The sequence below is a fragment of the Marmota flaviventris genome, chromosome X (genome assembly GCF_047511675.1).
Source record: "Marmota flaviventris isolate mMarFla1 chromosome X, mMarFla1.hap1, whole genome shotgun sequence".
Lineage (NCBI taxonomy): Eukaryota > Metazoa > Chordata > Mammalia > Rodentia > Sciuridae > Marmota > Marmota flaviventris.
Window position 1 is genome coordinate 2,837,737 of NC_092518.1, and position 23,434 is coordinate 2,861,170.

Here is a 23,434-nt window from a genome sequence, read left to right on the forward strand (position 1 = left end):
TAACTGAGATCTTGTTTCTATACATGAACTTATTTCCAATGGAAGCCCCATGCACAGTGTTCCCCCTTCTGTAAATATAACATCTCTCACTGATTTTATTTATTTATTATTTATCTTTTTTAAAATATTTACTTTTTAGTTGTAGGTGGACCTACCTTTTCATTTATTTATTTTTATGTGGTGCTGAAGATCAAACCCAGGGCCTTGCACATGCTAGGTGAGTGCTCTACCGCTGATCCACAGCTCCAGCCCCTCAGCTACTTTTATTGATCTCTTATTATCCTCATCAGAGCTCATGCTGAAAGCCAATCCTTAGGCATAAAACTCTAGGCACATTTTTTAAAATAATTCCTTTAAAAGGGATTGCAAGGGATAGGACTGTGGCTCAGTGATAGTGCAGTTGCCTGGCATCTGTGAGCCACTGGGTTCAATTCTCCGCACCACGTATAAACAAATAAAATCAAGAACTATCAACAGTTAACAAAGAATATAATAAATAAATAAATGGGATTGCAGGAGGTGCAACTCTGGGTTTGATCCTCAGCACTGCATATAATTTTTTAAAAAGTAAAGGATCCATTCACAACTAAAAATACTTTTTTTAAAAAAAGTTGTTTTTGTTTTTATTTTTATATTTTTTGTCTTGAGATGCATTGCCAAAAAGCTTGGTATCGATTTATTAAAATACTTGCCAACGATGGCGACATGCCCATCCTCTTCAGCAGTAAACAGGTTCTCATTGTGTCTTTGCTAACAGAAGGAGATGAAGTCATGTTTCCTTTCATTCAATTCAATTGACTTCCCATAGGAACCCGCAGAGGGAACTGTCAGCAAGACTCAGCTCCTCATTGTGGGTCGCCTTCTTGAGTGATTTTGTAGTTAAAGATTTAACTGCTCCTGGTTTTACTTTTCTGATTTGGACCACGGCACTTTTGAGAGTTGTGGGGTGAACTGACCGACAGCAGATGCTCAGGCATCGCTGTAAAGCCTCAGCTTCAGAAATGTCACCAGATAAAATCCAATGAATGCCATCTTCATATCATCACCATCAAAGCCACATCCCCATCAATAGTATCCTTGCAACCATCCTTATCCTCATTACCACCTTACCCTGCCATCACAATAACTATCATCCCTGCCATGAAAATCATCTCTGCCACCACCATCATCATTATCATCACCATCATCACCACCAACATCACCTCCACCACCATCACCACCCTCATCATTATGTTGCCCACCACCATGATAATCACCACCATCTCCTTCTCCATCACCACCACCATCATCATTATCACCACCATCATCACCATCATCACCACCAACATCACCTCCACCACCATCATCACCCTCATCATTATGTTGCCCACCACCATGATAATCACCACCATCTCCTTCTCCATCACCGCCACCATCATCATTATCACCACCATCATCACCATCATCACCACCAACATCACCTCCACCACCATCATCACCCCCATCATCATGATGCACAAAACCATCATGATAATCACCACCATCTCCATCTCCATCACCACCACCATCATCATTATCATCATCATCGTCAATATCACCATCATCAACATTAATATCATCTCCATCACCAATATCTCCAACACTATCACCATCACCACCACCATTATCACAATAATGATCACCGTTATCATCACCACCAACATCATCTTCACCACCATCATCACCCCCATCATCATGAAGTCCACCACCATCATGATAAGCACCACCATCTCCATCTCCATCACCACCACCACCATCATTAACATCATCATCAATATCACCATCGTCATATTATCTGGTCATCATCATCATCACCATCATCAACGTCATTATCATCTCTATCACCAATATCAGCATCACCACCATCATCAAGTAACCATCACCATCACCACCATCATCACCCCATTATCATGATGTCTATCACCATCATTATAATCATCTTCACCAACATCTCCATCATCATCATCATCATCACTATTTCCTGATCACCATCATCAGCACCACCATTATCATCTCTATCACCAACATCTCCCTCCCTATCATCCCTCATTTGTCATCAAAATGCATCATCATCACTGCCATCACCACTATCATCATCATGTCCATCACCATTACCACCCTCATCATGATCATTACCACCACCACCATCATCACCTCCATCAACATCATGATCACCACCACCACCATCATCATCACCTCCATCAACATCATGATCATCACCACCACCATCATCATGACCTCCATCAACATCATGATCATCACCACCACCATCTTAATCTTCAAAATCATCATCTCCATCACCATCTTCAATTCCATCACCATCATCACCACTGTCATCAAAATATAATCCTTGATACCATCATCACCATCATCATCATCTATTACGACGATGTCATTCACTTATGAGTTGATTGTACCCTTTGGCCCATGGCTTGTTCGTGTTGTTTAATTTGATTAGATTTTAAAGATCTAGAGCTGACGATCCCTTGTTGCACATTGCTCAATCTCCTCACCCACAGGTTTGCCTCTCACCTACGTCATCTCCACCCTCATTCTAGAAAGTCACCTTGCTCCATGCTCTATGGCCCATTGCTTCTTCAATTGGTATCATCTTTTTCTTTCAGGTGATTTCCAGTGACAGAAAGGAGTAGTCTCCTTATTTGTTCTAATTAATCCCACCTGACGGTGGACTGCACTTGGACGTGTCCTACATAGATGGAGTGTCACTTCTCCTTCTGCTTGTGCATGAGGTAGAATTACCCTGGTCCTGGGGTCATATGTGCAGGATAATAATGCCCTGCTCATTCTCCTGTCCTCCCTACCCCACACCCCACCTGTCCCTTCACTCCCCGCTGCCTAACCCAAAGTATCTAAGGAGTGACTTTTATGCTTGGTTCAAAAATGCTCTTGTCCATTAACCAAAAGACTAACTTACATTGTTAAGAGAGAAAGATCCTCTTTCTCGTGATCCCCTCCAGGGTCACTAAAATGTGGATGCCTGGGACCAAGTTCTGTAAATGGTAAGTCAGTGGGGACCTGGTGGGAGCCACTTGAGAACGTTGTCCACTTGATTGACAGCAACAGCTGTCTGGCATTGACCTTCTGCACCGGCCCTTTATGTGCATGGGTTGACTAGACGATCCCCCATGACTTCAGACAGTATACCTTCCCATCAGGGGTCAGGAAACGTTTTCTGTAAAGGGCAAACGTAGGACATACTCTAGGTTTTGAGGGTTATATGGCCCCCGTTGCAACTCGTGCGCCAATACAGTGCTGAAATAGCCCTGGGCAATACACGCATTAGATGTCACAGTTTAGGGGGAGTCCACGGGTTATACCCTGCGCCCTTCTTCCCCTGTCCAGTAGGGGATGATATCCTCTTCCAGGTGGATGCTGGACCTCGTTGGGCTTCTCAGGTTTCATTCATCCCATCCGTCAATACTCTCTCTACCTCAGCAGGTACCTGGAGCACAGCACTGTGCCATTAGCTGACCACAAGCAGCAGCTGTCCTTCAGCTGCTGGCTGAGCACACACTCCCCATGCACAGCTCCTCCGTTCCTTAAGAGAGGCTCAGCCGGGACAATCAATACGAGCTCAGCCCCACGGCCTTCATCGGGGAGAAGGCTGTTTTTTCTCCATGTCAATTCTCTCTGCACACAATCACTAGGTCCATGACGGATCCTTCACCTTTCCCCTTAGTCCATTCCCACCCAGACTCCGGGGGGCAGGGGCCTAAGAGATCTTTCCATCTCTCTCCAACTGGCTACATCATCACATTGGTCACAGTCCACGGTGCTAACCACTACCTGCCCGTCTCCTCCAATAGGCTTGTAAGGAGATACACCTACAACAGCAAAGGGGTGGCCATTGTGCTAATCTGGAGCTCACACAGAAGGACGTTTTTCATGATGGAGGAAGAGGAGGAGAACAGGGTTCCATAAATCCTTCAAGGGTCTGGCTCCAATCACTTAAAACTTTCTTCCAACTCCTACCTACAAGGTGCTACTACCTACCGATACCATCAAGCTGGAGATCAAGCTATTAAGGTTTCCTTTGCAAAAGCTCACGGGTTGAAAGGTTGACCCCAAATGCAGTAATGAAGCAGGAAAGTGACTAGATCATGAGGTTTTGACCTCATAAGTGGATTAATCCATTGATATGGATTAATGCATTTCTGTGGATTAATGCATTACTGTGGATCAATGCATTACTGTGGATTAATCCATTAATGTGGATTAACCTGTTAATGTGGATTAACCTGTTAATGTGGATTAATCCATTAATGTGAATTAATCCATTGATATGGATTAATCCATTGATATGGATTAATCCATTAATGTGAATTAATCCATTGATATGGATTAATCCATTGATATGGATTAATCAATTGTTATGGATTAATCCATTTGATATGAATCCATTGATATTAACCCATTGATATTAATCCATTGATATGGATTAATGACTTCAAAGAGAGTGGTGGAAACCATAGGCAGAGGGGCGTGACCACAAGTAGGTCACATGTCTTGAAAGGGTTTATGTTGTCTATGACCTTTTGCTCTTCCTCTGATTCCTGGATGCCCTGAGATGAGCAGCTGTGCTCTGATACATCCCTCCGCCATGATGCTCTGCCTCAGGACAGGCCCACATGGAGGAGGCCAAGCCAGGATGAACTGAAATGTATGACCCTGTGAGCCCAGATAAACCTTTCTTCCATGAGTGGTTTTTTCCTCAGGCATTTCAGCATAGCAATGGTAAACTGACTTATACAGAAACAATAGCAGAAATCCTAAGAAAAATACATTGAAACCCAGCACAACGCTAATGGTGCACAGTGTTGGATTTAGATGACTGCACAAGAAGGGAGACTGGTTTCTATGACCCGGTGAGCAGCAGGCAGCCTCCTGGGGATCCCGCATCGTTCCTTGAGCCCCCTCCACCAGGAGGTCAGGCATTGCCCTGAAGCCCCAAGATGCACCTCTGCCCACATTTTCACCCTGCTGACAACTTCGACTGCAATTTGCCCAAGTTCATTTTTCTCTTCCCCAAGATGGAACCTCTGAATTGACTCATGCTTCAGTAAACCCAGCCCTTGAGCAAGAACTGGTGGATGAGACATCAGGCACAGCGGGGGGACTCGGTGTCAAACAGCCTCACGGATTCGAGGTCATGATTTCTATCTGCAGATGCGGCGCACACTGGTTGTCCTGTCCCCCGTGACCTCGACCCGGGAGTGCAGCTCTCAAAGCAGAGCAGCCCAGATAACCGTCTAATGAAGATGCCCTGATCCCCCGCATGCTCTCATTATGTCCCAGTAGAAGCCACCGCGAGGTCCAGATACTTACTAAACAGTGACATCGAGTACCAAGCCGCTTTCTCATTTCCTAACTTGTAACTGTCAGAGACAACTGGGTAACGTCCACCCTCCAAACTCATTTCCTGCACCATTCCATCCATCCATCCGTTTCTTCCCCGAGTCCTGGGAATTGGACTCAGGGACCTAGATGCACAAGGCAAGGGCTCTACTACTGACCCACATGTCCAGGCTCTGTAAAAACTCTATTTGGAGACAGGGTCCCACTGGGTTGCTGAGGCTGGCCTCAACCTTACCATCCTCCTGCCTCAACCTCCCAAGTAGCTGGGATGACAACCCTGTGCGTTGGTGACATTAGTGTTCCATTTTCTTTTAGGGAACTGCCTCGTCCTCATCTACCCTAAGCTAGATCCTGGTGGACTTCCCCAGTCCCCTCTCCATGCACGACTGGGCAGCGAACTCACGTCCAACAGTCTCTTTTCGCGGGAAACTGACCTTGGTTGAGTTGCCACGTGACCCAAAGTGCACCAATGGGCAGCCTTCCTTTTGTGAGCTCACAGATGATGTCATGAAGGAACACAGGTGACCATCTGGATCGCCAGCTGGACACAGTCTCTCTGAGAAAGCCCTCACAGAGCAAGAGAGATGGACCAACTCAGGTGACCAAGGGCAATGACGGGACTTCTGGGCTCCATGTTGAAGTCACAGAGACTCCAGGACTCTGAGGAAGTTGGTGGAATGAACATTTTCTTTCCCCTTTTATAAATTTGACCCAAGTTTCCTCCACTGGCTACCAAACCGTTCTAAGTAATGACACTTAATAGGTCTCAAAAGGTCAATCCCCACATGACGCTGACGGGAATGGTTTGAAGGTAGAATCTCTGTGTTACGAGTCGAGGCTCAACCTTCTCTGGGTCCTCTACTTTGAGTCCTGCCCATGAAGCATCAGTGTAGACCAGAGTTGGGGTCCCCACTGAAATTTCAGTGATTGAGAAAGACATGGGGTGTTCCCCCAAAGCTCACATGTGTCATAGTACAAGAATGTCCAGAGGTGAAAGGATTGGGTTATTGGAGGTGTGACATCATTAGTGGATTAATCCACTTGAATGGACTCACTGGTTAGTGACTGTAGACAGGTGGGGTGGTGGCTGGAGGAGGGGGTCCCTGGGCTGTGCCTTTGGGGTCTCTGTCCTGTCCCTGGTGAGCAGAGCTCTCTCTGCTCCCTGGTGCCCTGTCCTGAGCTGCTCTCCTCCTCCAGGCCCTGCCGCCATTTTGTTCTGCTCCCTTTGGGCCAGAGCCATGGAGTTGGCCAACCACGGACTGAACCTTGGAAACCATGAGCCTAATAAACATCCCACAGGTTAGAAGCAAGTCCTAGGTCCTGGCCACATTTTATGGGGAGGGTTATTCCACAAGAGCAATGTCACTTGGTTGGAAAACGCCCATCTTGTGGAGCCACCAACCAAACGAATCCCCCAGGTTGGATTATAGTCATAGAACACGTCACCACAACCGAGTACAATCAAGCCATTGGACTTTGCATCATGGCCGCTCACATCTCCTCAATCCAGAGGAAGCTTTTTCCGCAGATAAACTTTATTGTTATCCAAACTAAGAGCTTTTGCTAATTTTTGTTTTTGGTGGGAGGGGGGAGAATGGTTCCCTCTCCAAGTGGTCAACGTGTTCTCCACGGCATTTCTCACCTGTTGCCAGTTGCGCCAAACTTTTTGGCCACCTCCCATACTAACAACTCAGGTTCCTGGCATATGGGGACAATCAACGGTCTCCTGGGCTGGTGACAGAGGGTCCTTACTGTGCATTGGGGATCCTGAGGACGGAATCTCAGCCACAAAGGGCTCCGTCTTCATGTGTGCAGATGGCAGATAGAGACAATCCACTTGCTCTTGCTTTCTCATCACGTTTCAAATTGCATTACTTCCTAAAAAATGACAGAAGCATGTGGCTTCTGGCTCAAAAAAAAAATTAATATGTGTTTTAGGCATGTTGGAAAAATAATTAAAAATCCAGCATGAACTCTTGAGTTGACTGATGACTTAGAGAGATGAATGAGGGGATTAAAACATGCCTATTTGGGACATCAGGATGCTTTGTGCAATTCCATGCAGTGACCAGGGTCAGCCTGCTGCAGACGGCAACCTGGAAGGGACCTCAGGTGGAAATTGTCCAGAGTCACAAAGCAGCATCTTGAAGGAAGATGCCTGTAGACTCCATCTCCACTGTGAGGCTGAGCGGGTGAAGATCCCCAGCTGTTGGGGAAAAATACCTGCGGATGTATCAGTCACCCTGCAAAACATGCCCATGGCCCTGGTTCAAAGAGAGCCACCGATCCAAGCGCCTTCGAGATCAGAGGACCTCCTCCTTCCTCTCCAGACGCCCTGGTCTTCAAAACCACCCGTCTCCAGGAGCAAAGAGCAGCTTGTAAAATCCTGATTATGATGAAACTCTGTTGAGAGCCACAGCCAAAGCAGCCCCAGCAAACTTCCAGCTGATTGGCTCACAGAGGCCCCAGCAAACTTCCAGCTGATTGGCTCACAGCAGCCCCAGCAAACTTCCAGCTGCCAGCTGATTGGCTCCTGTGCGGTGATGCTCATTGGGCTGTTTCCCCGCCCTTTCAGACCACGGAGCTGCTCATTGGGGGACTTTTTTGGCTCCGCCCACATGACCCAGCCAATCGACCTCAAGAGCAGGAGGAGTGGGGGAGTTGAGAGGCTTGTGGGAAGCCGGTGGTGGCAGTTGGGCTCTGAGGGACTTCCTGAGGAGCTGTGTGGTGTGGTGTGTGTGGTTCTAAAAATAAAGTTCGTTTCTGCTTGACAAGTGGCTCCTGAATTGTGCCCAGCCAGACTGTGGCACTTGGTGGCCCATACGGGAGGGCGGAGGGGGGAGACTTTTCATCTCTGCTGAGAGTGCCCAAGGGTTAATGAGCAGGAAAACTCAGTCTGTGAACGGGCGGGGATTGAAAGACCCCCCTGAGGCTCCTCCTCTTGGAAGACAGCGGCTTTTGAGACTGAAGTCCCCATTGATGTCCCGGAGGACGATTTCTCTACTCCAGATGGAGACTGGGTGTTGGGAACGGGGGATGGTCTCAGTGGAGGCTGATTTCCTGTGAGTCTCATGCACGAAGGTGCTGCCCACGGAGTCGGGAAGCGTTTGGGTCGAATGCAGCTGGATGGACGATTTAAATGGCAGGCAAGAAGATGTCACCAAGGGGAACCACCTGTCCCTCTATGGAACCTTACTTACTGCAGGGTCTACTGAGAGGCACAGCTCACCTCCCAATTTATTTCCCATGAAATTTCACGTAGGAATCCCTCCACCTCAGAAGGCAGATATGCACAAGGAGGTGCTGGGCTCGGTCAATGACACTTGGGTCACCCTCATGTTGTATCTAACTTGGATCCTCCCCCACTTCCCGATTTGCACTTTTTATATCCAGGTGAATCTAAAGAGGTGATAATCAGGAATCGGGGTGTCGGGGAAGTTGGTGAGAAGGGGCTCATTGCGACTGTACGAGACGACTTCTTGCACGTACGTGTCAAGATGGGTCGGAAATCTTTCACTATTTTTACTCATAATTTATCGGCCACCAGTTTCTAATCCTCCACCTTCCATCCAAGATGAGGTCATGAGAGGAAGAGTCAATCAACATAAAATGGAAGCCATGGGAGGGTGCTGAGGTTGTCTACTGATTTATTACATAGCAGCTGATCCCAGAGTCACGACGATTCTAATAACCAGTTACAGTGATGGGGACAGACAGACCTGGGTCGTGGGACACAAGGTTCAGGGGACAATTCTATAAATGGCCCCCGGTGCTGACCCCACAGCTTCCTTCCCCGAAGCCCTGGACCTGCAGCCCTGCCTGGCCTCCGGGCACAGGCTCCGCCACCTTCCTCACACACCACCTGTGACCTGAAGGGGACATGCAGGGGGGAAGTCATGTCCCTGAGAGGAGCCAGGTGACCCTGAAGGGGGGACTTCTGGGACCCTGACGCAGACCAGGTCCCAGGACCCAGGGGGACGAGGATCCTTCCTCCAACCCTAAAATCTGCAAGAACAGGTTCCACTGAGAACCAGGCAGCAGGGGCCAGGGTGACCCAGAGTGGCCATGGCCGTGGGGACTAGAGAGTCAGATGTCACCCTGCTGTCCGTCAAAGTCAGGAGGGGACCTGGGCGGGGCTCTCTGGAGACTTCCCTGGGACCCCAATAAAACTGGAGGGCAGGAGGGGCACGCTGTCCCTGTCCTCTCTGAGAGGACCCCTGTGTCCCTTGAGAGTGTCCCCTTCTCCTTTCCATCCCTTCAATACACTCCTGCCTGTCACTGTGATTGACAGGTCTGACGTCTTTCTGACTTGATCCCAAGAATCAGGGTTTGAAGTGGGGACCTCGCTGTCTCAATTTCCCAGAACGTGTATAATATTATTGTTATTTTTAATCGCTCAGAACACAAAATATTCAAAAACGTCGAAAGACCAAGAGAATGTGTAAAATAAACGACGACGTCCAACCCAGCTGTGCCATTTGACAATCAATTTAATCATATAGAAGGTTCTAGAAAGGAACCCTCTTCAGTCACTCAATCCTGCAGACCAGCCTGGTCCCGAGCTCCGTATCTGGAGCTGTGTTCTAGAACAACGTGTCTCAGGACCTGCGGTCGACGGTGAAATGCACCGTCCGTATTCTGGGTCACTTTGGTTGGTTCCAATTTTTGCAGAACCTCCTGTGGGTGTTGATGGGTTAACACAGGCTGGCTCCTGCCGACACGGTGACGTTTTTGTTTTTCACGATGGTTTTGCCGCTGTGTGCATGACACTGGCTTATTCGAGGCTCGACAGAAATGAAAAATAAAATGAATTTCTCATGAAAACTTAGAAATAGACCTGGCCACTCGGTCCCTCTGGGCTCTAGGGTTGCCTTCCGACAAACCCATCTTAACGCCGTCTTCGTGATCAGCTTCTCTAAGTCCAACCTAATGCCAAAAATCCACTCGACAACTCAAAAATGAGCCAATTTAGGGGAAAAAAAAAGTATGATAATAATACACAGCTTCTTTAAGAAAATGAGAATCCACCCTATTTGTTTTTTGTTAAAACACAAACTTCCAAGATGAAACGCCTTTGGTCTCATTTCTTGTCATTCTGTTGCTATATTTAAAAAATCATGAACGTTTTTTTTTTTTTTTTTTTTTTCTGCAATGAATTTAGCAACCTAATTAGAAACTAGGTGCCGTGCGGGCAGCTTAGGTGGAATTGAGGAAATCCCTTTTTTATTGGTAATTGCACTCCACAAATATCCGATTAGCAGGGGCTTGTGTGTCTAGGAACTGGTTGACGTGCTTTAGGGGGACGGACTCATTAAGTCACCAAATCCAACTCTATTTACTCTCAAGGAAACTGAGGCTTTGGAGAAGAAGCCGGATAACTTAAATTGCAATCCCCCATCCCAACTCCCAACAGCAGGCTGCGCCCAAAGGCTCTAGGAATCAGGTCTAGAGGGGGGACTTAGGCTGCCCACAAGGTTTTGTTAAGATCAGCTGGGAAGTTGACATTCAGTTGTCCTTCACAGGCTTCAAGCAAAGACCTACTTTTAAGTACCCGGGATCAATAAGGTGGAAATGCTTATTATTGTTATCAACATTTTTTTTTGTGGTATCAGGGGTGCCTAACCACTGAGCCAAACCCCCATCCCTTCTTTATCTTTTTAGTAACAGGATTTGGGTAAGTTGCTGAGGCTGGCCTCGACCTTGCCATCCTCCTTCCTCAGCCTCCGAGTTGCTGAGATTACCCGTAGGCACCACCACGTCCTGATTTTAAGCTCAGCTGATGGACACACGTTAATTCCACCCGCAACCGTCTTCTCCTGCTGCTGCTTAAAATCGTTGCTGAAATCACAGTATTGCAAGGCCAGGGGCCATCGAAGGTGACTTTCACAGGTCTCAGGAAATCTGCACAACCTCCCAGGACTAGTATTCGGCTGGTATTTTTCAGAATTAGGGATTTCTGAGTCTAATGTAAGCTCTGCATGCTCGGCGTAGAATAGGTGCTAGGAAATATCTTGGGTGTTGAAGATAAATCAACCCTGTTCCTTGTTATCATGAGAACTGCCCCACCCACCCCTGTCCCATCCATCTGTTCCACCTGAGCACCCCAGATTGCCCACTCTTTCTCTGGCCCAGTGTGGGTCCCTGAGCCAACCAGCCAATCAAATCTCTTCCTTGGTGGCTCAGGAGGCTGAGGCAGGAGGACAGCCAGTTCAAGGCCAGCCTCCACAATTTAGCGAGGCACTAAGCAACTTAGCAAGATCCTGACCCTAAATAAAATGCAAAAAATGGCTGGGGATGTGGCTCAGGGGTTAAGAACCCCTGGGTTCAATCCCCAGCACAAAAAAACAAACTCATTGTTTCCTGGAATTCTTATAATGGAATTAAAAACACTGTGTTCCCCACTTGGGCAGCTGAGAACCACAGAATCTAACACTCGGCTCCTGTAGGGCAGAGGCTCAGCCCACCCTGCAAACAGAGAAGCCACCAACCAGGCAGGAAGATGTGGGTTGTTGTTGTTTTTTTTTAATTTCTTGGTTCCAGTCACGTCTTGGTTAAGTCACACCCATAACATTCCCGAATCTGGATTCTCTAAATTTGCAATGAATTGTGCTTTACTCAGATTGTTCATTGCTGGGACCAAAAGACGCAGCAGAACATCTTAGAGGAGGAGAAGTTCATCTGGGGCTCACGGTGTCCGAGGTCCAGTCCCTGGTGGCCGACTCCATGGCTCTGGCCCAAGGGGAGCAGAACAAGATGGCGGCAGGGCCTGGAGGAGGAGAGCAGCTCAGGACAGGGCACCAGGGAGCAGAGAGAGCTCTGCTCATCAGGGACAGGACAGAGACCCCAAAGGCACAGCCCAGGGACCCCCTCCTCCAGCCACACCTACCTGCTACAGCCACCACCCAGTGAGTCCATTCAAGTGGATTAATCCACTGACCAGGTTAAGTGTCTCATAACCTGATTATTTCACCTGTGGATATTCTTGCATGGTCTCACCAAGAGCTTTTGGGTGACACCTCATATCCAAATCTCAACAAGTCACAGCAAACAAGTGGCCCTCCGACAAATGGTCACCTTTTCCCCCACATGGCCAGAGGAGTCTGGGTAGAATCCGGTCCCTTGGAGACCAAACATCCTGATGTTTGTAGGGATTTCAGAAAGGGTGGGGGAGTTGAAAGCATCAATACTCTGCTAGAAATTGTATCCTGATGTCTATCTAATGCCGTCGATGAGACCCGAGCTCATTCTGCCTTGATGGAGTGGACGCTTGGTGGTCAACCTCTCTAGAGTCCTGCGGCCTCCCTTTCACGGTCGCCATTTTGCAAGCTGTAGAGACCTTTCCAGCCAGAGCCACTGACCTTGGAGGATCTTACCAGGCTTGGAAACAGGACTCCTGCATGTCACATTTCCAACAAGCAGTCAGGACGGCAGGAATCCGGATTCAGCTGGTCCACGTTCCTAGACCTGTACATTCACAACGTCCACTGATCACATCACCTACGGAGGAAGCCCGCCCGGATCTCGTGACGCCTCGGGGTACGGCTCAGCCAGGTGGACACCCCATCCACTTCTCTGGAAAACACTGTTCCCCTAAACGACCACAGAGCCCCCTCCCCAGCCCTATTTTGCATTTTATTTAGAGACAGGGTCTCCCTGAGTTGCTTACAGCCTCGCTTTGGCGGAGGCTGGCTTTGAACTCACAATCCTCCTGCCTCAGCCTCCCAAACTGTGGGATTACTGGTGTGAACCACCACGCCTGGTATATTCCCTTTTTCCTTTTAACTCTGATTCTAAACAAAACCAAGAGTCCCCAATAAAATGAGGGAGTTCCCATAGATGACATTTCTGCATTCATCAACCTCTTGATTGACAGTCATCGTGAGTTCCAATGTCATCCCTCCTTTATGAACTAACAAGGGACTTATTATTCTCAGACTTTCGGAGCTTGGCTACTCAAACGTCCAAGCCGTACCCTGCATTCCTGCCCCCATGGGGTCACTCTTCTGCGCCCCACACCCTGAGCGGATCCTGGCTAAATCCCTTCTCTTGTTAACGACGGTGTTCACATGCGCCCCTCTGTACCCCGTGGGGCTGACGCACTGTGACCTTCTCTGCACAACTATCAGAAGGTTAAATATGCGACTCAAAGCTAATTAGTCCATCTGCCCCTTGGCCCCCAAAGAGAAATGAATCATCTGCAAAATAACATGAATAACGTCTCGACACCTACAAGGTAGCAATTCGTTAAAATTGGTAATTTCAAGAATCGAGCCTCAGTTGAGTAGGTCCTGGTTTTTACCAGTGAACACCCCCTTCCGCAAGACCTGCTTTATTTTAAAGGGAAGTTGGTGCAATTATTCTGCTTTTGAAGAAAAAAAACAGAGTATGTAAAACACTTGCATGATGTTCTGGGCTTAATCATCAGCGCCATGAAAAAATAAAAATAAAAATAAGGATATGCATGGTTGTGGTTTAGACATGAGATGTCCCCCCAAAGCTCACAATTGTGGTTTAGACATGAGACGTCCCCCAAAAGCTCATGTGTGAGACAATGCAAGAAAGTTCACAGGTGCCATGATTGGGTTATGAGAGTCTTAATCAAGTAAGTGGATTAATCCACTGATGTGGATTGACTCAAGTGCACAAGTCACGTAGGGCAGGAGGAGGTGGGCCACTGATCTGTGCCTTTAGGGTTCATGTTTTGCCTGTGGTGAGAAGACAAAGACTTCTCTGTCTCCTGGTGGCCACGTCCTGAGCATCTTTTCCCTTCCGCCATGATGCTCTGCCTCACCTTGGACTCAGAGCCATGGAGTCCGCCATCTTTGAATGAGACCTCTGAAACTCTGAGCCTCAAAAAGAACTTTTCTCCTCTTAAAAAGGGTGCTTTTCAGGTCTTTTGCTCACAGGAGCAAAAAAGTGTATTAGGTATTGATTGATTGATTGATAGACTGTGTTTTTGGGGGGGTGGGTGTGTGCGTGTGTGTAAATATTCTGGCTTTGGACTCCCACCAGCCAAAGTCCATGATTCACATAGTTTTGGGAAACCCATTCGTCTTCTTGGGCCCCTGTTAGATTTCCAATTCCTGGGTCGGGACCGTACGCGCACATGGCCCCACGCAGTGGAGAGCGCCCAGTGAGCAGAACCGGGTTCCGCGTTAACTAGAAATGCCTTTTCCACGAGGTCGCATTCTCCTGCCTTTTTAAAAAAATTCCCCCCAGCTCCAGGGCCATGCTGAATCCGAAAGCAATGGCCAGAAGGTTCTGGGTCTCTGGTCAGATGGTGGTGGACACGGGGTTCTCTAACCAGAGAGGCTCCTGGCTTTTCGTGCTGGGTGACCTACTGGGTCCAAGGTGGTCTGGGCGGAGACACCGGGGCTTCCAGGGTCAGCTCCCTGAGCCCTGAGTCACATTCAGACCTGGTCACTCAGTGTCTGTCACCGTGACAACAAGGCAGAGAAGCCACAGAGGACTCACAGCACGAGGGATGGTCCTCTCGATTGTCCCTGTGGGTCTTTCTTGGTGACACCCGGGACCCACAACCTGGCTTTCCTGTAGCCTGGGGACACTGGCTTCCTTGCATCGTGATGGGGGAAGAACCGCAGCACTCAAGCAGTGGACGTTGGGGACCAGGGAGGGACAGTGTCCAGGGACGTGGACGCTAGACCTCCCACCCAATGTTTCCCAGAGACAGTGGCGAAAACGGACCCTCCATCAGAGAACCAAAGGACGAGATGGAGACCAACGCGTCACGAGCCCCATCAGTCATGAGATGGAGTAAATGCGTTGAGCCTGATTTTATTTTATTTTATTTTCTATTTTTTACAGATTGTCATTGCTGCTCTGTGGAAGGGAAGTGCTTCTTGAAAGCTGCCCACTATTACCTAACGTAGCGGGAATCTTCTGAATACCTACATCTGCCATCTGACTGTGGTGAACAGGAGAAAAATAAAAAATAATCCAAATTCACATGGATGAGATGAATCTTGAGCAGTGAACAACAACCGCTTTATGCCCTACCCATTTCTTGGATATTAAAAACCATGTTTTTTATCCATTCCCAAGACTCAAAAAACAATCATAGTATCTTACGTCCTCAGAGCAGAAACGACCATCCATTCTCTCATTCCGTTTTTTTCAAACACAAGGATAATAATGTCCTTAACGCTACTATAGATTCATCCCTTCCCCAATGACTCAGGGTTAGCACAGAACATTCTAAGCTCATGCTAATTAGCACCTGTAATGAAAGCCTGTAAACCATTCTTAGAAACCAATTCATTAAAATAATTACAGTCATTAATTACAGTTTGGCTGGTCCATTAGCGACTTGGTGAATGTGCATGAGACCTGGGATACATTGCTATAATAACTATGCCCTGCATCGGAAACGTAGTTAAGCAGAAAGGTTGGAGGAAAATTCGCATGGACAGGCCATAAGAGAAGCACTTACCGTCTTCTGTGGGCACGTAGATGTTCAAGTAGAGGCAATCTTCATTTTGGTCTTGGACGTAAGTCATCAAAGTATCCAGATTGGCTGTAAACCATATTGGGAGCATGTCATGCAGGAGAGACCTCTCATCCAGGTGTTGAGGGCACACGGCGGCAAACTGGGTGGCATTCCGGACACCGGTCCAGGAGGAAGGGGGTTCTGGGGGCTGGAACCGCCTCTCCCCGGTAGGAGGCGAGGCATAGGGGACCCCCAAGTATTGCTCCACGGGACCCAAAATCTCATTGGGCAATGGTGTTCTTAGCCCCCGGATTTTGCCGTAGTTGGTGTTGACGACGGGGTACTGGGCTTGGCTGTCGATGAGCGTGAACTTGATGGCGAGGGCAGTGATCCACAGCAGGACGTTGGAGTTGAGCATGACGCAGACCGGGGTGAAGAACAACGGGAGCCATAACAATCCCTTGGGCCTCGACATGGCTCACGGGCACATCCGCAGGGTGTCCAAGGGACAGGAGTCCAGGGAGAGAGTGTGCCTACGGGACGCCAGTTGGGGAGAGAGGGATTGGCAGGGGGTCAAGGACCCAGGAGAGGCCACCCAGGAGAGGCCACCTCACTCACGGCTCTTGGAGAAGCCCAAGGTTAGGAAAAAACATGGCGGACGTGTTGGGTGCCCATCGCCAGGGGGCAAGGATCCTTTAATCCTGCAGCCTGATTTCCACAAGGGGGGATGCTGTCCAGGGAAATGGTGACCATCCAACAAGAATTCCTTACGAAGACTCCAAAGCAACCTAAAAAAGAGAGAAAGTAGAGAAGGTTAAAGAAAGAAGGCTATGAGCCTCTACCCTTGGCTGGCTCTGCCACGTCATCGTCGAAGGAACACAGAAATCCCTCGACGTTAAGAAAGGACCCGCACCCCAAGGTCCAGTGGGTGGATTGATGCCCAACGTTTCTCCAGTGTTTAAGGGAATCATCTCTTCGTGGGTCTCTCCAATTGTCTCCACTGTGGGGAGAAATGGAAGTGTACACCCAGGCCCATTGGGCGCCATGACGTGTGGCTATTGATGAGATGCCACAAAAAGGTACATCCCCTCATGGGGACCTGAATGCTCCTTGGGGTACTTAGTTGAAGACCCACATGGACATCCCGTCTCACCTCCCTGAATCGGAGCTTCTTCGGACATCGCTAAACAAGATGGCGCATCCCAAGAGCATGTCAAAGTCTTGTCGCTGGGAGAAGCCATTTGTCAAAGGGTTGACCCCTGAATCCCGATTTCTGGGGACATCAATGTGTGCTCAGAGGGTTTAATTCTTCATACTGCACATGCTGCAAAGAACGGAGGGTGGATTTGGATGACATTCATGGTGAGCTTTGAAGAAGCCATGAAAAAACATGGCGGACACGTTGGGTGCCCATCGCACCCGCTTCCTTCGTCTGGACCTGGATAATTTGATTACCTCATTCTTAAGACAGTTGATGAGGTTGTGCACCAGTAAACCGTACTGTAAACGGAAATGGTGTCTTAAAGATGGAAAACGGCTCATTGATTTTTGCAAGAAGTACCTTCATGTATGTGTGGGTACACACATATATATATTTGGGGGGTTCTAGAAATTGAAATCTGAGGCACTTTTCCACTGAGTTACATCCCCAATTCCTTTTGAACAGGATCTCACAAAGTAGCTGAGGCTGACCTCCAACTTGCCATCCTCTCGCCTTGGCCTCCCGGGTGACTGGGATTATTGGCATGAGCCACCACGCCCAACTAAATAGCATTCTTTGAGAACTTCACCCTGGGGATAGGGTGACTGCCTGGGTGTCTGCCATCCTAGACCTGGTTAATTGGGGTTGAATGAAAACGGACTCAGAATCGGGATTGCAACCCGAAAAGTGAAAACCAGCCTCCCATCCGAGGCTGACGGGCGCGCTCGCTTCTATCTTTGAACTCTCCCGACCGTCCGTCGGCGACGTTTGGACGTGTGCCAGGCCAACATCCAATTTCTGCATAATTAAGAGACAGAGGACGGCAACAGAGAGTGGTGACAGGGACCCAGGCTTCGGTGTCCCTGAAAACTCACTTGCTCTTTTAACCAGTGTTGGCTCTCCCCGTGGCCCCGGGAAAGAGGTGACACCATCCACGTTCAACTCAGAAAAGCTGGGTTGAGGGGAAGGGTCTTCCTGTGAGCTGAGGGAGGTCCCTAGGTGGAAGGGTGGGTCCCACATGGTTCTGCCAGTCAACATGAATGAGGATATCACAGGGTCCATGTCACTCGGGACAGGTCATAGCTAGACTCCACCCTTGAACCTGAATGGCCAAGTCATCCCGGGGGTCTCGGGCGGCTGAGGCAGGAGGATTGCAAGGTCAAAGCCAGCCTCCACCAAAGCGAGGCCCTAAGCAACTCAGGGAGACCCTGTCTCTAAATAAAATGCAAAATAGGGCTGGGGACGGGGCTCAGGGGTCGAGGACCCCCAAAAAACAGTTATGTGAATTTGTTCTCTTCAACTCTCAAAATAGCTTCAAATACTCTATTAAACCTTCTCTTCATGATGATGTGAGATGAAACTGCCTAAGTGATGAGGTGAAGTGTGCCGAGAGCGTCAGGCATTGTGATGTAGCGTGAGGGTCGTTATTAAGTAAGAAAAGGTTACCTGAACACAAGAAGAGCAATACAGAACCAGTCCAGCTGATATCCAAGAAAACTACTAAGGGAGTAACAGGAGGGTAGCATATAACTTGTGGATACACTGGACGAATGGATTCCTCATGTCCTGGGCCCAGAGGAGCAGGATGGTACAAGAGATTATCAGGCTACTCCGACTAAGTAGCCAAGTGACCTGTGCCATGTCCCTGGGTGCCTTGGGCTTTGTCTCCGTCAAGTGCAAAGTGACAACCTGGACCTTGGACCAAGAGACCTCTGAAGCTGCTTTAGGTACGGAGACGCCCTGATCCCAAAGACTGTCCTGTTCCAAGGCTGGAGATGAAATAGAGACGCCTGGGGGCAGAGGGTCCTGCACTCAGGTACAAGGCATCACCTTGGGAACAGGATCTGCACTCAATCAATGACAAGCTGGTCACCCCAAAAGAGCTGGCGTTCATGTCCCCCACTGCCATGGGCATGGGAAAGGCGAGTCCCAAGACCCTGTAACCTGCCCTGGCAGGACACGGATGGGTCCCCATGGTCGTCATCTTGAATCCACACGACGGCACCCAGAGAAATCTCACGGGTTTGTTCCCAGTTCCCAATCGCACCCCTCAGGGAACCCTGCCCTTCTGCTCACACAGCTGCGTGGATCTGGTGCGCGAGAGTTTGCAAGTGAATTTATCACATACGCTACACACAGTCCATAGAGAAAAGGAAACTGGATACGTTACTGTGTTGCACACCCAGACGAACATCCAGATACATAGATATACAAAGTCTCTGTTGCATTATATACTATACTATGTGCATGTTATATATTATGTATGATTACTTATTATATATGTGTGCATATTGTATAGTCTTATATATAGGAGCCCAAAAGTGTAGTATCACAGTGGTTAGGATGATCTGTGTGTGTGTGTGAATATATGTGCACACCCACATACATATGCACACATATATATGTATATTAAATATAATACACAGGCATGTATCATATATACTGTACATATATGTGCACAATACACATATATTGTTTACACACATATGTATGCATTCGTGTGCATATATACATACATATGTAGCATGCATATATGTATATAAGTAATTAATCCTATTTGTTTATATACACATATATACACTTGAACTGTATATCTACATATGCATATGCAAATTACATACAGCAAGTTTTAATATATTACATATGTGTGTGTATACCTAAAGTGCAAATATATGTAGATATAAAAACTAATCACACATACTGTATTACAGTATATTAGATGTATATTTCATAAAGAAGCCCAAGAGCTTATTATTATACTGGTTAATGTGTGTTTGCATATATAGGCATATGTATGTACACATATGTACACATATGTACAAACACATACATATATGTATATGTGTACAGGTACCTGAAATATATATGCACATATATGCATGCAGAATTACTGCATATTATTTGTATATATTTATACCATATATACACATATACACATACACACATATTACACACGTACACACACATACACATATAAATCATTCACCCAAAATATTCACACACAAAATGTTAAAATTTATCTTATATACACTTTTCAATGTGCATGTCTACCATATATATATATATATATATATATATATATATATATATATATATATATATATATAAGCTAATATGAAGTGATTCTTTATAAGTATAAACTAATATGAATTAATATATATATAATAAACTATATATAAAGAAACACGAAGTAATTCGGTATATATCATAACCAATATAACGTATATATTCTGTATTATATATATGTACACATCACATATATTCATATAATGTACATAGAATTCACATGCTATATTCATGTTACATATAACATTATTTCGTATTAGTTTTTATATATTTGGACCTTAAAGACATTTTTTACACACACACATGCACACACACACAGTATATGTATATGTATGAATGGATGTCACACACACTGGGTGTGCACACAGGTGCCACTCTTCCACAGGACGCTGGCTTTCTGCTTCCCCAGGTGGCCTGGGCAGTACTGTGTGCGGGGACCAGCTGCCATGTGTAGACTGGCACCCAACGTGGTCCATGCATGGAATACCATGAGGCAGGGGAGGACGATGGTCAGAATCACCATCTGCAGCCGTGGCCTAGACGTGGCTCCCTGGGCAGCTACAGAGAGGGGTCCCGACCACCAACACCTCCACGTCCTCATGGGGAGACAGACGCTGCGGTCACAGGTCTCTCCAAGGATACTACTGCAGGTGCCACCGCGTGGGTGGAGGAGACACACGTGGACATCAGTGGGACCTCCCTGGTTAAAAGCACCCAGTCGGGTGCAACTTCAGGCGCTCGCCCGTCTCCTCCCACCCTCTCCTGCCACAGTGGATGTTGCTGGCGGATCTGGGCATCGAGAGTCCTAATGATGCATGAACAAGTCTCATAGCTGACCAGAGCCAGGGGACAGGGCTTCTGCCCAGAGAGCGGCAGAAGGGTCAGGGGCTGTGAGCCAGACATGGACCCGTCCGAGACTCGCAGTCTGAGGGGCGCTCACTGAGGGGCATTCAGAGTCCGGCTGGGTCCTCCCTAAATGTTTGCATTTGCAGCAAGACTCTGAGCCACCAAGGGGCTGAGGTCACGGATGATGGACACTCAGAGTGGAGAGGGCTTTGTGCCGCAGGATCCAATTACAAGGAGGAACAAAGATGCAGAAAGAATCTAGCAGGAATCCAGCGGGAGACATGTCCAGGTGACCTTCCAGGACCAGTTTCCGGGGCTCAGCTCCCACAGGTACCTCTGCCAACCCACCCCCCGGGTTCCCACCGTCTCCTCGCCCACTAAGGACTCCATCAAGAAGAGCGGCAGGGAGCTGCCGGTCCCTCACAGGAGGGGTACTCAAAAGCAATCTTTTTAAAATTTTATTTTTGCACTTGGCTGGTTTCAGGCAAAGTCACGGCGCCCAGTTTTACGGAGCGCGTTGGGAAGACGTGGGGCTGTGTCCGCCTACCCCTCTGCCAACAGAAGGAGCCGTCCCAGACGGCCGGCCCTTTGCCCAGGGTTTCCTCCTAAAAGACTTTCCCGGAGCCATTACCAGGTGGGCAGGGCTGATCCCGAGGACCCAAAGGGAATATTGGAGACCCAGGGCCAAGTCCTCCCACCTGGGGAGACTTCAAGTCTGCATTTGAGAAGAGCCTCCAACAGTGAGGATCAGCTGGGCCGGAGCTTAACCTAGGAGGTTGGAGATGGAGGGACTCGGGGGGCTGAAGGTGATCGAGCACCTGAATATATGCATATTTTTTGAGGGGGACACTCGACCATTGAGCCCCGCCCCAGCCCTATTTTGCATTTTATTTAGAGACAGGACCTCCCTGAGTTGTTCAGGGCCTCCTTTTGGCTGAGGCTGGCTTTGAACTCGCGATCCTCCTGCCTCAGCCTCTGGAGCCCCCAGGATGACAGGCGTGCTCCATCACACCCAGCTTAGATATTTTGGGGTCCATGTGGACCAGACTCTGTGTCTATTCCCAGGTGGAGGATCTCCCCAGATACCACGTGGGTAACAGTGTTCAGTGCGTCTCTGAGAATCATTATAAAGAGGTTTGCATCACAATGTTCAGAGTGTCTCCTAATGGAATAGGCAAAATCCAAAAGTCAGTGACACAAATGTGTCCACAAGGCAAAACTCACTGGAAGGAGTGTACATTGGCCCCACTCTGCAGCAAATAACCATTAATAACGGTCACGAAGACACTCAGGCCACGCAGATTTCTTTAAATGAAGAGAGGGAAGGAGACTACGGCCCACCCCCTCCAGGTACGACAGGACTTGTGTTTTACTCGGCTTTTCCGTTGCTGTGACTAAACAGACCCAAGCAGAACAATTATAGAAGACGAAAGGTTTACCCAGGGCTCACGGTTGCAGAAGACTCGGTCCATAGAGAGCAGGCTCCATTCCTCGGGCTCGAGGGGAGGCTGAACATGGCAGAGGGGAGCAGAGAGAGACTCCGCTCTCCAGATGCAAAATACAAACCCACAGCCACGCCCCCAAGGCCACGTCCCCCAGGCATGTCCCACCTGCCACCAGTTACCACTGACCCCATCCCATCAATTCATAGATGGGGCTCAGGTTGCAACCCGATCCTTTCTCCTCCAAACCTTCTCACAATGTCTCCTGCGTGGGCTTTTTGACACCGTGTCTGAGCCCTAACACCGTCTTTGCAGGTCACTTGGGTGTGACCCGAGGCCACCGCACCTGGACCGTCCACCCAGCCTGGAGAAGTGCCCACCGGGAGACTTAATCAGAACTCTGGGTCTTCTCTGGCCAGGAAATGGAACGTGCACCTGTGTCACTTGTGCAGGGTGACAGGGATCCCGTCCCAGGCCAGATGGCTACCCTCGACGGAGATCCTGGGGACGATGCTAGGTTTTTTTTTTTCCGAGAACCAAAAGGCCATGCTTAAAACTGCAAGATGATCACTCAATCTCACACAAACACCTCGTGAACCATCGCATCCCGAATTCCGCCAATTAACAGGCCAAGGGAACAGTCAGAAGCAGCAGATGCGCTGAAGTGACCATCAGACCAACTGACCACTCGAGGTCCAGGGATTGAGAAGCATCGATGGAGGCCTCGATCCACCTGCTGCTCCTCTAAGTCCCGAACCCAGGGGGACATAGGAGGAAGCATTCCCGAGCACTGCATCCTGGAAAGACAAAGTCACCCACTATGGTGACGGTGTGGTGGCATGTCCCCCGCACCCGGGTTCCCTGTGCGGACATCTGATCCCCAACACGGAACTGGGTTCACTGAGGTTCAGAGCTGGGGCCTCTGGGAGCCGCGGGGGCTGGATGAGGTCACGGGGTGGGGCTGAATCCTGGTGCCTGGAGGAGGCAGCGGGTCAGAGGGGACGGGCCTCTGTCCACACGCTGCTTGCACCAGGACTC

The 23,434-nt window shown here is 48.5% G+C and overlaps 1 protein-coding gene across 1 annotated transcript in view; it reads right to left on the bottom strand.

Annotated features, from left to right (window-relative positions):
* LOC139703340 (neuroligin-4, X-linked-like) overlaps nt 1–16,365 on the bottom strand; it is a 175,338-nt gene extending 158,973 nt beyond the window's left edge. Inside the window, exon 1 of the mRNA XM_071606662.1 lies at nt 15,845–16,365. Within this exon, the coding sequence (XP_071462763.1) occupies nt 15,845–16,316 (472 nt within the window). The 5' untranslated portion in view covers nt 16,317–16,365. The remainder of the gene's footprint in view (nt 1–15,844) is intronic.
* Nucleotides 16,366–23,434: the final 7,069 nt, after the last annotated feature.